Genomic DNA, 16,770 nt, shown 5'->3' with positions numbered 1-16,770 from the left:
GATGATACAGCTGAAGTTAAATTTTTAACTGGATGGTGATAGGGTATGAGGCATCTCTGCAGCTTGTTGATCTCTCCTGAGATTTATTTATGAGTCTCTGGACCATGGCCAGTTAATGAACTTACATGGCGCCAGAGGCAGCTTATGGGTATAACTGCCAGGCTCCAGGAAGAACAGGGAGATGGGAGAGGTTGCCTCAACATCCTGGAAATTTCTGTCAAAACCCACACACTGAGTTTTTCAACAGATTTGTTCATGGATGAGACTTGTCCCAAGCTTGTGGAGATTGGCTATAAGCATGGCAGCGATTGGGTTCTGGAGATTTTCGGCTACCAGGGCTCTGTTAGGATGCCCCCGTAGTGGCACAGATATGAGGTTCAGCCTGGCACAGGGTCTGGAGGCATCTCTCTTGATTTTACTTTTTTTAAGACATACTAGTAACATGCCAGAAGAACAATTTTCAACGTCGTCTCCCTATTTTTATGCAGAAATTTACCTGACAGAAACTATAGAAGTTTTCCCCACTCCAAAATAACACACATATTTCCTTATTTCCTCAAGACTTTACATAACAATGCTTTCCTTGTCCTGTTGGACTCTGAACCATTCTGTAGATTTTATTTTTTATAATTGCTAAACGTTAACTAGACCCAGGATAAAAGACAGGAGCTTTTATTGTCTATTAAACATTCATACTGACGGGCTTTTGAGCTGAACCAGGGAGAAACCATGACCTGCTGTGAGTGCTGCACATCCTGCAATGGGGTCAGCTTGCTGATTCTCCTCCTGCTGGGTGTCATTTTCAATGCAACGCCTCTGATCTACAAGCTACTGGAGAAAGATGGCGAGAACCCCATCTCTTGCTTTGAGCGGTGGTACCCAGGAATTATAGGAGCAGGCCTGTTGGTGAGTAATCTTTCCCTGAGTTGATTTGGAGAAAGACCTGCCTATTTCAGCAAACTAACACCTCAGGACAATCTTTCAGCTTTGACATGAGCTTTATTGGGACCCACCCAGCAAGAAGCAGCGGTATGGCGTTGATTTGGTTTTGCTCAAAGGTGCAGAATGACAATTTGCATACCTTGAACCCCGTGCTGTCTAATTTTTTTTTAATAACAGAAATTTATTTTCTGTAGTTTTGAAGGAGAAAGTGCAAAAATCAAGGTACCCATATGGTGGCATTTGGTAAGAGTCAATTCCCTGGTTTATAGCCACAGACTTAGGTTCTTGGCCTCACACGGTAGAAAGTGTAACAACAGGTTTTATGCAGGTAAAGTATGCACTTTACCACTGAGTCACATTCCTATCGCTTCTTGGCCTATTGGGTAAGATCAGGTGAAGTCACATTCCTGCCCCAGTGAACAGCAGTCCTGTGCGTATTGGGGGACTAGGAAAAATAGTGATAATGACCTGGTAAAATGTGATTGCATATTACTGTTGAAGTTATTCCTTTAAGTTTTTTAGTTAATGTCAGGGGACCTTATAATTAATTCCCCCAGTTTCCTTTACCAATACTAGCTTCTTAAATTTGCAGAGAATAGAAGCATAAGCATAGGCGTTCCGTGAAGGATGAATACCCTGGATGATGCTAATTGTGAGGATGATAAAAATTATAGGCATTGTCTTAGGGAGACGGCTTAAAAAACCTGTTTTTAGTTTTGAGGCTGGTACCTAGTAGTGGTTGGGGGACCTTGTGGTGCAAGAGATTGGACCCTGGGTTCTCAAATATAACACATGCATCCTAGCCCTTTGAGTCATCTTCTAAGTCCCAAGTTGATTCAAACCCCTATCTCTCCAAACTCAAGGACTTTTTGACTGAGATCTCACATACAGCCCAGAATATCATGTTGCATCTTTGACACTAAATTCAATAATGATGAATGGATCTGTTTTTGTCAAAGCCTTTAGAAGAGAATTATATTATTCCTGAGTATACCCAATTATCAATCACCCAAGGCATATGCAATGAATGCAGATTTACCCTGTCCTGAATTCTGATGCAGTAGGCCTCAGTAGGAGTTACAAATGCAGAGGAATAAAAACCCACTTGTTTGGAGATCTGGTAAAATATCTTAGCTTGGAATAGCGCAGTCGTAGATCATGACTATCATGATATTAATGAATTAATACCATCATTTTTATATTATTAATGATCTTTATTATATATTTTTTATCCTGTGATTTTGTTTTCATATTTATGAACCAGGAATAGGGGCAGTTAAACATGAAAATTCAGCATTTGAAAGGCTTGTTTTTCCTTATTGGGGTTTCAGTCCAGGTGTGGTCATCTCCACACTTAGATAAAAACAATCCTGGACCTTTCACTATTGAACTTTGGATACAAATTTCTTCTTTGGCCAATCCACTAGACTTGACATCACTGTTATTTGTGAGAGTGGGTAATGCACACTCAGCAGTAGTCAGGGGTTACTCTTGGCTCTATCTTAGGAATCAGTCCCTCCTGGTTTGCTCGGGAAAATCATCTGGAATGCCAGGTATCAAACCTGGGTTTGCTGTGTGCAAGGCAAGTGCTTTGCCCACTGTTCTATGCCTCTGGCCCTGACTTAAGACCACCCTGCCATTGAGAAGTAGTTCTAGGGTCATTATGTTCCAAATTGATAGATTTCTTTTTTTTTTTATTTTTGCTTTAACTGTTTTCAGTAGAAAGAATGCTGCTAGGAAAAGCTTTTGGAAACTTTCAAGCTCCTACTCCCTCAAACTGCAATGAAAGTTCTCTTCTGGGCAGAAGAAAATAATACATTGCTCAACAGAGGGATGTGAATACAAATCCTGGTGTGGATTTTGTGCCTTCTTGAGGGTGAAGCTCCTTGTTGTGGGAAAAATAAAAATTAGAGTAGCTGGCTAGTCATTTCTGTTAAGTACCTCTAATTCCTTAAGTGAAACAACCATTTGGAATAACTTGGAGCATTAGATGGAAACTGACTCTACCACAAATCCCATCACATTGAAAAAAAAAAAAAAACATTTTCCCCCTTGCTAGCATTGAAGGATTCAGAGTAGCAATGGCACAAAATTTTTTTGTGAGCTACAGTTACAAAACTTTCATGTTTGCATTTCAGTCATACAATGATTGAACACCCATCCAGCACAACATATTTTATGTATTCTTTGCATAAGGGGCCAGAGAGATTGTGCAGGGGTTAAAGTGCATGCTTTGCATGAGACCAACCCTGGATCGATTCTTGACACGATTTGGTCCCTTAGTGTTACCAGATGTCGTGTTGGAGGCCTGTGGTAACCTGGGGAATTGATGATACCCCTGGGCCCAAGCAGCACTGCATTTTGGGCTTCTTACACCGAATTGACAAATAATTCACTAAGAATCACTGAGAGGCCCCCTAGAACCCCTGAACACTTCTTGGGAGAACATTACCAGAACATTACCCACACCCAAATAAATAACAAAGTCTATCACAACAGGTTATTCTATTTCTTGGTATTCTAGAGTGTCATAAAGCATCATATAACTCTGAGAAATGGAATAGGTACATTCTAAATTGAACTTCAAACTCTAGATGGGAATCAGAATCAAACAGTGAGCTTAGAATGATGTATTTTTGTGGTCCTTAGCTATCAATGAAGGTAGAAGAATATCTTTTCAAAAGATAATTGTGTCCCCTACAACATCTGTTGAAATAGAGACTAAGTCAAGATCTCAATACTCTTGTTAAAAACACAGAAAATTTAACAAAGAAGAAGTCACTACATGTAATAAGTACTTTGTTGTATTATTTAAAATCTTTCCAAAATTCCTTAACATTTTAAATTAGCGTTGCTTCAAAAATGAACTTTGTAGGAAGCAGTTACTGAAAGCAATGGTGGAATTTAGCACTGGGTATTTCATGAAGTATGTGCATTTTACTATTTAATGATTAATCTATAAGATGAATACTTTCGTCTTTGAAACCATGACTAAGAGCAGATAAAACTAATGAAATTATCTTCAATTATTACAAAGTGGAAAAATCAATACTTTCTATTTTTCCACGACTTTAAATCATTAACTGTAAACTTAGTCAGAACCATACTTATTCATTGAATTACTTATTACATAATAACTTATTAATCATTGAACTCTTATCAGGAAACAAATTGTTGAAGGCTAAACAAATTAAAGATGTTGTATAGAAAATATGATTTTAAATATAGTCTTTATATTTATGATGAGCTATGACTTTGTGAATTACTCTCAAGCTTACTCATGGAAATCCTAAAAGTTTGAATCCATTTATTTTAATGACCTACAGCTCCTCATTTCATTTGTAAAGTGAATACTTTCCTTTAAAAACTGGACCAAGTATGGTTTTCTATAGGAAAAAATAAACAATATGCCCCTCACAAAAATACTTCTCTAGACTTAACCTCACAAATACTCTTTACGCACTTAAACATGCTTCAGAATTAAAGAGAAAATATTCTCATAGTTAATCATTTCCTTAGAAGAATATCTGGATGACATTATTCAGACACCTAAATATGCACACACTTTCACATTTTATTAGCCGTTTCTAGATTCTCTATAGACTCATCAGTTTCATAGCTCCAAATGGCTGAGTGACTGACGCTCATTATCCAGAATAGTGGAATGAAGATGTGCTGTGAAGTCAAGCAGGTAGGGAGTATATGCTGAGTTATTGCTGATTTAGAAAACCCTCAATTAAAAATAAGGAATTAGTAAATATTCAGATCCTTATACAACCTCACTCTCAAGAGAGTTTGTGGAGTTGCATTTGCACCAATAAGGAGCATGGGATGATTTATGCACTTGAGATGGAATTTAGTGCTGCGCTAACTTTAAAATGAGCATAATTTTCTTTTCCGTCCCCCGACCCATAAAGCTACAGTTATGCATGATTGAGTTTCAGCCGTACCATGTGCCCAAACCAATCCCTTCACCAGTTTCTACTTCCGTCCACCAATGTCCTCAGTTTTCCTGCCATCACCCCCCCACCACCACCACCTCCTAAACATGAGACTTTTCTAAGTATTTTTCTAAATTAGGGATCGGTAACGTTTGTCTTTAGGAAACATTTAAGTTTGGCAAGACTGTAGCTCCCCAACTATTGGCTTCTATCGCGGGTGTTCCAAAGGCAGTCCTGGGCAGTATGTAGGAGAAGGAGCATGCCAAAACCTCACTTCCAAAACAAAGATGAGTCAGAGTTAGCCAGTTCTTCAGAATGCTTTGTTTCATAAATTCAAGGACAGTATAGAGTCTGAGTCGAGAAGGAGGTTAGCCCATGAACACCGACATGGATCAGGAGTTAGGGTTGAAATTTCTTTCATCATTTCCTTTGGGTCCTCAGCTTCACTCCAGAGAGATGAAGGGTCACTCCCTTCCTGGGATCTCTGAGTTAGAATTTGTTTAATGTGTGACGCTGGCACTGCAAACTGTGCTCATTCAATCACACTTAGCTGTGAGCCACCAGTAGGAGGTGCTGCTGTCAACGTGTTCAGGCAACAGGGACGTCAAGTTTTCTAGCGTTAGAATGTACTGGCACCCGGCGCTGGGGTTAGCGCAATGTCAGTCTGGGATGAGCTCTGGTGAAGCTGGAAGAACGAAGGCAACTGAGTTCCTGGAGAGAGGGATGAGTTAGAAGGACCAGGCGGGGAGCAAGGCTGCTGGTGGTGGGAAGGATGACAATCAATAAGCTGGACGAATTGGGTAGAAGGATGGGTTGAAGTCCTAGTCAAGTTTTGGGGTTCCTGGGTCCCAACAGGTACAGCAGGTACGGTGTTTGCCTTGTACGTGGCTGACCTGGGTTCAATCTCTGGCATCCCATATGGTCTCCTGAAACCATAGAAGGAATTCCTGAGTGTAGAGTCAGGAATAACTCCTGAGTATTGCTGGATGTCATCCAAAACCAAATTTTTAAAGAAGTCAGGGCTCTAAAACCCAAATTCTTCGCTTTGCATCCCAACACTTCTACGTCTTCATGAGAATCACTTCCTTACCTCAGTTTTCTCATCTGTAAGATAGGCACAATAATAACATCTTGCTCAGAGGAATTTTATGAGGTGGAAAGAACTCATACAAGTACAGCACCTCTAACAGAGCCTGACATGAACTTGGGGCTCAGTAAAATCTTAGAAAACATGCATGGAAAAGAGAGAATTTCTCCAGTGGAGCTGTGCCAAGTTGGGGGGAAATTATTTTTTAACAACCAACTTATTGACTAAAATTTCTTACGTGGAAAGAAGCAACTTACTCCTTAAGAATACAAAACTTCTCCTATGAGCATTTAAATCATTTCATTCACAGTTGTTAACTAGATATTGCCTAAACATCTCCAATGCCCCGAGACTCTGGAATCATTAATTTCAGCTTCCCACAGAGAATACGCTATGCACAGATTTCTGGATATTTCCATAAAGGCAGGACACCAATTATCTGGACAAGAGCAAGGAGAAATAGACACAATTCAGTTCTCAATGTCAAGGTCCTGAAGAGGTAGTACAGGGCATTTATCTTGCACTTGGTTTACACTGGTGCCCTGGTTCAATCCCGGGCATTGCACGGTCCCCTGAGTAAAACTGGGAGTGACCCCTGACCACAGAGTCAGGAGGAACCCCGAGCATTGCCAGGTGTGCCCATCCCCCAATAGCCCTCAAACTCTAGTCTTGGGAATGAGAGAGATGCTGGTGCCCCTGGGAATGAGAAGGGAGTGATGGGGAGAAGAGAGGAGAGAGGAGGGGATAGAGTCCCTAATTCTCCATCGACCATGAGCAAAAACATGCATTTGCATTCAGGATGCTTGTTACTTGGACTTCTAGGATTGGGGAGAAATTAGATGAGTGACTGCAGATTGTACAACAATGAAACAAAAAAGGAAAAATGAAAAGTGCTTCAAAATTTAAGACAGGGGTTCCCAGTAGTATTGTGCTTAGGTGGACCAAGGTCAGGGCTCTAAAACCCAAATGCTTCCGGGGCGAGTACCAGGAATCCAACTCGTGGCCTTGTCTATGCAAAGCCTGCAGTCCAGCCCCTTGCGCCATCTCCCTGGCCCAGAAAGAGAAGTGGATGCTTCCAGAAAAAAAAAATCCAAAATATTAAAAAATTAAGTTATTTCTATCTGTTTAAAACCCAAGTCTCGAGGCAGGAGCGATAGACAGTGGGTAGGGCATTTGCCTTGCACGTAGCCGACCCAGGTTCAATCCCCGGCATCCCATATGGTCCCCCAGCACCGCCAGGAGTAATTCCTGAGTGCAGAGCCAGGAGTAGCCCCTGAGCATCGCTGGGTGTGACCCAAAAAGCAAAAAATTCGAAAACCCAAGTCTCCTTAAAGATGACTGGGGGCAGGGGAACTAGTCGTATGGTTGGAAAAATTAAAACCTACCCCCAAATCCCCAGTTCCTCTGCACCTTTAATCTTCCAGTGTTGACAAGGGAACATCAACCCCACGAGATCAAGGGCACTGCAAGTTTTCTTTCTGTTCTCTCGAACCTTGATTTCTCACGTGTGGCCAATGGGAGGCAAAGATGGACGGTCTGTCCCCTGGACGAGGAGTCATCACAGTCATCTTTCCCGTTTGTGTCATTTCCAGGCCCTTCCAGCAGTGACCATGGCCTTGGCGGCGAGGAAGAGAGCGTGCTGCAACAACAGGGTCGGGGTGAGTATGCAGCCCGAGCTCTGCGTGCACAGTTGCAGGACTGAACTCACATCGCAGCAGTCAACTCCCCCAGACCCAAGCCCTGCGTCACCCCTCAGCCACCCACAACACAGTTCCCTCCGCCACGCCAGGTCTGAGAAACTTTCTTCCTAGCAGCTTAGAAGATAACATGGCAAGTCCAGAAGGTTTTCTACTTCTTCATAAAAATGTAGCTTTGGGGGCTAGTTCTTAGATCCCTTGGTTCACTTTCAGGTCAACCACGCTAAGGATTTTCAATGACAGGCAATTTCTGCATCACCTTCAGAACTGTGATCAATTTTTATAACACTCAGAACATGAGTGTTTCAGGATGTGTATCAGATACTGAGGGGAAGAAACATACCCACTCTGTGCGCTCATGTAGGAAAAATTCATTTGATGATGGGCTCAGAATGCAACCTTGGGGCTGGAGCAATAGCACAGCGGGTAGGACATTTGCCCTGCACACGACCAAACCGAGCACGATTCCCAGCATCCCTTATGGTCCCCTGAGCACCATCAGGAGTAATTCCTGAGTGTACAGCCAGGAGTAATCCTGTGCATCACCGGGTGTGACCTAAAACAGAAAACAAGAAAAAAAAAAAAAAGAATGTAACCTTGAGTGAGTTAGGTTAAAGCAATGCCACCTAAACCCAACTATGCACACCACTGTAATTAAGTGAAAAGCAAACTCAGCCTTCAGGACTTCTTTCTCCCCCCCCCCCACCCTTTATTTAAACACCATGGTTTAAATACATGAATTCCTGGGTGTTATTTGTGGCTGCTGGGACTTTGGTATGGTGAGAACTTGGCCCGACCCCCCTCCCGAGATGGCCCTGGAAGTCTCAGTGCCAGGACTGGATATCTGAGAAATTTTGCAACTAGTTGATCTCTTTCAAGATTTATTTACCTGTAACTGTTCTGAGAACACTTCAGACACATCATTTTATTGAATTTTCTCAAAAGCCTTAAGTGGGGAAAAAAATGTGACTTGTTTCATTGACTGAAAAATCAATCCTTAGAGAAAGCAAACAGCTTGCCAGCAATAAGTGACCAGTAAATTTTAATCCAAATCCATCAGCTTCCCAAACTGAGTAATACAGAGGGTTCTCGTAGCTCTAAGGTAGGGGGTAGATTAGCAAGCAATGGTCACAGTCAATGCTCTGAGCTGAGGTCTTAAAGTGACAGTCCCCAGTCTGATGGTAACACGAGAGCAATCTGGAAAGATCTGGAAATCTCCGGGCACTGGTGGCCTGCAGACACCTTGAGTCAGAATGTTCCAAGAGGACCCAGGATGATGCTAATGCATAAGAGATAACAACTGTCTGGAAAGATGTTAATGCATAAGAGATAACAACTGTCTGGAAAGATGCTAATGCATAAGAGATAACAACTGTCTGGAAAGATAGTACAATGGGTAGAAAGCTTGCCTTGCATGCAGCCTGCCCGAGGTCCCCTGTACCTGCCAGGAGTGATCCCTGAGCACAAAGCCAGGAGTAAGGCCTGAGCACTGCTGGGCTCAAAACCCCCCCCCCCCAAAAAAAAACTTTTAGAAAATTAAAAAAGAGGTCACAGCTACTGCTTGAAAAGGGAACACAAATATTTATATCCATAATAGTAAGAAATTATATACATTTTGGAGGCCACTCCCAATTACGCTTAAGACTCACTCCTACTAGTGACTCTGCTAAGGACCAATTCCGGTGGACCTGTAGGTGACCATTTGTGGTAGTAGGGTGAGTTCCTTATCCCCTCTGCTATCTATCTCTCTGGCCCATAGACTTCAAAACAAATTCCTTTTACACTCTTTTCCCAAGACAGTGTAACAAGAGTATTTAATGTCCCTTCCTTTATGCACAATAACAATCAGGAACTTACCTTCGCTGTCTATATTGGACTCGGCATGTTGTTGAGAAGGAGATGCTGAGATCACCCCGAATTCCCAAATTCAAAAATGGAAATAATGCATGTGTATTGTTTCCTCAAGCCTGACATCCACCAAGGCTCTTTCTGTGCAGTGGCCGGAGACATGCTCAGGCAACAGAACATATGGCTTGTGTGTGACCCTAGGTTTGACCTGGGCTCTCCAATGTCCCCCCCCCCCCCGCCAAGCTCCATCTGATGTGACCATCACCCCACCCTCCACCAATAAAGGGGAGGAGAAAAGGACTTTTTTATGCACACGTTTTTCCACGGCAAATTAACCGCCATTTCCAAGATCATTCAAGTGTTCTCTCTCCTGTGAGGACACTGCAAGTTCCACTCTTTGAAGCAGGTGTTGGGTCTAACCCAGCAGGTTTGGCTTTTCCCCCCAACCTCAAAAAATAATCAGAATTTAAGGCTCAGCAACATTCTGGACGATTGCACACCTGGGTGCCAAGTGGCCCTGTGCATCAGAGTTTGCGCTGCAATTAAGAGCAGTGCTGCTTAGTTAATCAGGTTTGCAGATTTGTAGGGTCAGAGCTTTATTCACATATTATATTCTTTATTATTCATACATGACGGAGCTCTTTGGCTCTCTTTTTGAGGTCAGTGGGCCCCATGGGTGGCTCATGTGAAGTGCGAGAGGAGAAAGATGGTCACTTTCTCCCAATATGCCTCTGCCATCCGGGACCCAGGGTTACTGAGTTCTTGTCTTGCCTCACAGAAAAGAATTTCAGGAGTAGACAAGCAGTGAAGTCAACAGATTTTATTTGGAGGGCTTCTGAAGGTGTGGAGGGGGAGAGAGAGTGAGTGAGTGAGAGAGAGAAAGAGAGAGAAAGAGAAAGGAGAGAAGAAAGAGGGAGAGAGAGAAATATATATATATATGGAGAGAGAGAGAAAGAGAGAGAGTGTGTAACACACTCAAGAGATAAATAATGCGGGCTACTCCAAGTTTTATTGACCTAAGTTTCATTGCCGAGAGCGTTTTCCTATCTATCTGCCTACATCACTCTCACCTGGTCACAGTTACATGGGTCAGGTTACACAGTGACTCGGTGTGTAAGTCATACTCAGCACCTTCCAAGTCCAGCTAAGAATAGCACATCATTAACGTGACGAAGGTATATTACATCCCGGGAGGCAGTAGGTCACCAGCTTTGTCCCTGTGCCAGCTGTGGCCATTATTTCTCCACTTGATCCTTTTGCCCTTTCCTTTTGTTCAGTCTTCGATGTGGTTTCCAAGGACTTCCATTTTGTTGAGTCATTTCTTTTCTGGTGCTGTTGTTGTTTTGCTTTGGGGGCCATACCTGTTGTGCTCAGGGATTATCCTGGTCTGCCCTCACAGAACCCTCCTTCAAGCCTTTTGAATTTACTCATTCAAGTGGCGCCACACCCATTTGCTTTGAATGACAAAAAGAAAAAAAAAAAGGCAGAGAGCAGAGCTATCCATTTGATTAGACCCACAACAAAGATTGTTGGGTTGACTGCAGTCTGGAAAGTTTGACCTATACTTGAGCACTTGATTTAGGGCACTGACCCCCATCTTTGGTGCTCAGAGCTTCCCCTGGGTCTGCACTTAGGGCTCACCCTTGGCGGACTCAGGGAACCGTATCAGGTGCCCAGGACTAAACCTGGGATCTCCATGTATGCAAGGCAAACATCCTACCCACTGTACTATCTATCGCTCAGACCCCTCCTGGCAGTGCTCAGGTGCCATAGATGGTGTTGGGGATCGTATTCAGGATCCTGGAATCAGTCTCTAAAGCTCAGCAGCTTAGGGGTGACCAGAAGCCAGAAGCAAGAGGTGACGAGAAAAAAAACCATGGGGACACTCCTTGATGGGCACAATAAGTAACTCGCCACAGTAGCGAGGTAGAATCGGGATTTGGAGTTGACTTGGAACCCAGCATTCTGTGCTTTCACCCGGAAACATCTGGGTGGGGTCAGGGAAACCTGAGCTGAGCTGATTCTCCAGCAGTGAGCCTGAAAGCCCAGCAGGTTTGTCATGGGCCCTGAACCGCCCTTCTCTCTTCTATGAGACTGATTGCTGTGACCACCTGTTGGGAGCCCTGGGGTGACAGTAGCCAGGTGCTATGCACAAACACTTGGGTGTGATGAAGTAAGTGCAGGCAGAGCGGAATACAAGCCCAGAGCTATGAGCTTAATCTGTGAAGCAAGCATCACCCTTTATTTTGCAGACTTAACAAGTCACAATGATCATTTCCAACTATTGCTGTATTGTTGTCATACTGTGCCCAAAGGGAGAGGAGGGGAGAGAAAGACAGAGAGAGAGAGAGAGAGAGAGAGAGAGAGAGAGAGAGAGAGACAGACAGAGACAGAGACAGAGACAGAGAGAGAAGGAGAGAGAGAGACAGAGACAGAGAGAGACAGAGACAGAGAGAAGGAGAGAGAGAGAGAGAAAGAGAGAGAGAGAGAGAGAGAGGAGGGGGGTTGCCTGCCATAAAGGCAGGGGGTGGGGGGCTGATGGGAAAGAAATTGGGCACACTGGTGGTGGGAACCGTACACTGGTGGAGGGATGGGTGTTGGAACACTGTATAATTGAACCCTAATCATGAACAGCTTTGTAAGGGTCTATCTCAATTCAATTTTAAAAGAAAAAGTCACAATTAACTTTACTGAATTATTTTTTTTCTGAAAATGTATATAGTTATCGACTTTTATTTGGACCGTACCAAATGAAATGGTGGATGGTCAATTCTGCCTCCTCCTCCAACCCCGGCCCGCTTGCTGTGGCCCATTCATGTTGAGGATCGTGATCCCTGATGCAGTATTTTGAATCAGTCCAACCCCACCCCCGGTCTTTAGCAATAGCGGGAGACATTTTTGGTGAAGGAGAGGGAGGAGACCAAGACCGTTACAACGTTCAGGAAAGGAGCCCCCGAAGCCTCCATAGCCCGCCTGTCACTTGTACCCAGCTGAGAGTCCCTGCTTGGGCACTGACCACTCCTAGTCCTTGGCCCAAGCCCTGATGAGAGACTGGGGAGCCAAGAGAACAGACAGCCAAGTGTGAGTGGGTCCCGTCCTAGGAAACACACTGACGGATGCAGGGGCCGGGGTGACACAGATCTCTGATCAGTTGAAGTGGACAGTGCTCAGATATAGGTCAGGCTTTCCAGGGACTGCGGCCAATGCAACAGCCTTTCTTGTGGGTGTAATCAAATGGCTAACTCTGCCATCTCCCTTTTTTGGTCATTCAAAACTAATCAACAATTTGGGGGGGGGCAGGGGTGCAGATTGCACAGGAGGTAGAAGGCCTGCCTTGCATTGGGGCTGGGTACAATTCCCAGCATCCCTTACGGTCCCCTGAGCACCACCAGGACTAATTCCCGGGTACAGAGTCAGAAGTAATAAACCCTGAGCATCACTGGGTGTGCCCCCCCCATCCCCCTGAAAAAACAAAAATCCTTTTTTTTTTAACTAATCAATGGGTGATCTTGGGAGCTAGGACTGGAAGGTGACAGGAGAATGGTAGCAGTTACTACAGCAGAGGGGCGGGAGCAACAGTACAGCAGGTAGGCCACTTGCCTTGCATGCAACTGAGCCTTGTTCAATAGTCAGCACCCCAGATGGTCCCCCAGCACCAACAGGAGTGACCTCTGACTGCAGAACCAGGGGTAAGCCCTGATCATTGCAGGGGTATCAACTGCCCCCACCCAAAGATAGCAAATGCGGCTGAAATTTGAAATAGACCAATGACATGGAATGACCTGAAGGTACTCCTATTTTGTTTTCTAGATGTTTCTCTCGTCTATTTTTAATGTCTTCACGATCCTTGGTGCTATATACTGCATTCTGGTGTCTGTCCAAGCTCTCATGAAGGGGCCTCTCATTTGTGACCCTCAAGTCAACAGTACTGTCAGCTGTGACTTTTCATTTGGTAACTTCAGGTGAGTAAGCAACCTGGTTTTCATGGAGTTCCTTGCCGCCTTCCACAGCAATTGTGGCTTAGATTAGAATGGGGTGGTGTGGACGTGGATGTTTCTCTCCGATCGAACCACTGGACAGATGCATGTGTCTCAACACAGTAGTGCCACTAATCCCAATCTCACGGGCACTGAAAGATTATTTTACTTAGAATGCTCGATGGGTATGGCCTTGTTTAGGACTTGATTCAGGAGACTTACCCCTGTCTTTGAACAACCCCTGGCTCTGTGTGTGTGTGTGTGTGTGTGTGTGTGTGTGTGTGTGTGTGTGTGAACAGAATCTGTTAAATATAAACCAGGAATTTCACTGTCATTCTTGATGTTTAACTTTCATTTTTGGATGATGTCCCAGGAAAATGAAGGGAATATTTACTTTCTACCTCCTGAAATATTTCCTTGTGTAAACCTGAGCATATATGGCCCTGAAGATTTAAAAAAAAAATTAAACAATCAACAAAATCTAGAATATTATCTGTACACCCTAAAAGAAGCAGTCAAAAATTCTTGCACCCATACTTAACATATCTATAGCCCTAGGCAAAAATCAAGAGATTAAGTCATGAAATAAATAATATTTGGATTATATACCCATGGCATAGTTGATATGCCAAAAACAGTAAAAACAAGTCTCACAATGGAGATGTTACTGGTGCCCGCTCGAGCAAATTGATGAGCAACGGGATGACAGTGATGACAGTGACAGTGATTTCAGTCTTGTAAAATAGTTCTGTGCCTAAGACCAGACACAATTTGTAAAACTGGAAGAAAAACAACTGAATACATCTGTTATCTATATTTTGCTTCATTTGAAAAATAACCATTATTTATATTTGTATATTATGATTATTTCACTTCCCTTTCTGCATTCAAAACTATACCCCAATTTTGCCAATCACAGTGGTTCTGAATCAAAATGCAAAGATCCCTTAATGAACTCTCTCTCTCTCTCTCTATATATATATGTATGTGTATATATATATATATGTGCAAAATATATATTTGTATGTGCAAATATATATATTTGCTCATCACACCTGGTGATGTTCAGGGGTTACTCCTGGCTCTGCACTCAGCAATTACTCCTGCTGGTGCTCGGGGGACCAGACCATATGGAATGCTGGGAATCGAACCCGGGTCAGCCACATGCAAGGCAAATGCCCTACCTGCTGTGCTATCGCTGCAGCACCCCCCTTAATAAACCATAAAATTAGAGATTTTAACAGGTGTCACACAAAGGTCCAGTCCTCAGTGGACAACTCACCACAGACCAGGGTGTGCTCTTGGTCAGTCAATGCTCAAGTTAATCCAACTCTAGCTGGGGAAGAAAATTAGAGTGAAGTTAGGAAAGAGTGGTCCTCTGCTCACTGCAAACTTTCAGAAGCAGACCCAGGGGTGGTGAGATAACAGAGGTTAAGGTTCATGTCTTGCACGGGAGTGGGGGGACAAAGGAGGGGGGTCCTGTCATGGCCACACCCTCAGGCTCTCCTAAGGCACAGCCAGGCCTTCATGGCCGGGAACCGGCGGGAGGAAGCCTTGAATCTTCTGAGTGCCATTTGGGAGACCCCTCTCCTCAAAATGAAGACTCATATTTCATGTGTTGAAACTGTGACACGGGCTGGATGTCAGTTGTTGGTCTCCAGATGTGTAAACACTAAAGAACACATGCTATTGCTCTTCAATGAGTTACAGAAAAATGCTCTCACAAGGGAAGTTTCTGAGTTGACGGTTTCTTGTTTTCCATATCTCAATATAATGAAGGGGCACACATTGCTTGTTGGTGTTGGGTGAAGGGAAGGGGTTTGGGTGATTCCTGGCAGTGCTCAGGGAATCAGGGGGGCGTTGGGCATCACACCCAGGCCTCCTATATGCAAAGTATATGCTCAGTCTCTTAAACGCTCTCTCTGGTCCACATCACTTGAATTAAGTAAACATATCAGAAGTGTCTTTTGAGTGAAAATTATAACTATTTGTTAACAGGGCAATTTTGGATTAAGAATAATTCTTGATGTGAGGAAGTCCTGCAGTTTCTGATGGTTCGGTGTAAGGAGTTTAGAAATGCTGCTTCCGCCTGCCCCCCACCCGACCCCAGGGCAAGTGTGGGTAGAGCATTTGCCTTGCATATGGCCGACCTGGGTTTGATCCCCTGCATCCCATATGGTCCCCCAAGAACCACCAGGAGTATTTCCTGAGTGCTGAGCCAGGAGTAAGCCCTGAGCATCATTGGGTGTGATCCTCACTCCCACCCCCCCACCCCCTCCCCAAAAATGAAATGCTTCTTTTTTCTATGTTGGGATAAAAATAATAAAAAGAGTTTCATAACCATTAGGTTGCATGGGTACACGTTCAGTTTTGGTGATCAGTGATATTCATGAATATCTCACTGTTTCTTTTCTTTTTCAGCAACATTAGTATGGACTCCCTCAACCTCGACTGGTTCTTAAAAGACTCTTGTGTGTCGTCTGAGCCTAATCATTACTTCAACCGCAATGTCACAGGTCTTGGTGATAAAGACAACTGGGATTTTGAGACCAAAGAAGGCAGGCATAAGACTATCCATTTATCTGTCTTTTTGGGTCTACTGATTGTGGGAATTCTTGAAATCCTGTTTGCACTCAGTCAGATCATTATCGGTTTCCTGGGTTGTCTGTGTGGTGTATCCAAACCAAGAGGACGGTACGTGTAATTGGATGGCAATAAATGGAAATATTAGCATTGCAAGTGTTTGAGAATTACAATTAAAAAACTTATTTTTTAACAGGAGTTCAAAATTTAATATCCAGATTATCACAAAAACCACATGAGTCGTTCTAAAGAGGTGTTTTAAAAATCACTCTGAAGTCAACTTTTCATGTACAAATAAACCCTAGTATATGCGTAAGGCAGAAACCACCAATAGCAGCTTTGGGGATAAGCAGAGGGAAGCTTTCACCTGGGATCTTTACTTCTTTACTATCTGAATGCTTTAATTCTGTATTTTTGTGTGGAGGAAAAGGAAGGGGGAAGATAAAGGGAATAGAAAGATTCTTGGAAGTGGGAAATATGGAACCTTTTCACCGTATTTTCTTATATATACAAATACTTATTACATACAGTATATAATAAGTACTCATTACATATGGTATATAATATCAGTAGGAAACATGCCACTTGGGTGGAGGGCTAGGGGACAGAATGGGGAGGGGTTACAACTATAGGGGAGAGGTGTTCGAGCTGGAGGGGGTGAATGGTGGTAAAGTGTTAGGCATGAAATGCTACTC

At 43.5% G+C, this 16,770-nt stretch overlaps 1 protein-coding gene across 1 annotated transcript; it reads left to right on the top strand.

The window, feature by feature from the left end:
- Positions 1-729: 729 nt before the first annotated feature.
- On the top strand, positions 730-16,196 carry TM4SF20 (transmembrane 4 L six family member 20). Its single transcript, XM_004610851.2, has 4 exons — positions 730-906; positions 7,563-7,628; positions 13,326-13,477; positions 15,914-16,196. Exons 1-4 carry the CDS (start codon positions 730-732, stop codon positions 16,194-16,196), a joined length of 678 nt encoding a protein of 225 aa, XP_004610908.2.
- Positions 16,197-16,770: the final 574 nt, after the last annotated feature.

This window comes from Sorex araneus, chromosome X, assembly GCF_027595985.1.
Source record: "Sorex araneus isolate mSorAra2 chromosome X, mSorAra2.pri, whole genome shotgun sequence".
NCBI lineage: Eukaryota > Metazoa > Chordata > Mammalia > Eulipotyphla > Soricidae > Sorex > Sorex araneus.
This window is presented reverse-complemented; position numbering and strand designations above follow the sequence as displayed.

Bases quoted from the DNA above. Each gene is read 5' to 3' on its own strand.
- TM4SF20 (XM_004610851.2), top strand. From the start codon at position 730: ATGACCTGCTGTGAGTGCTGCACATCCTGCAATGGGGTCAGCTTGCTG. The intron at 907-7,562 runs GTGAGTAATCTT...TGTCATTTCCAG, and splicing joins TTATAGGAGCAGGCCTGTTG to GCCCTTCCAGCAGTGACCAT. The intron at 7,629-13,325 runs GTGAGTATGCAG...TTTGTTTTCTAG, and splicing joins GCTGCAACAACAGGGTCGGG to ATGTTTCTCTCGTCTATTTT.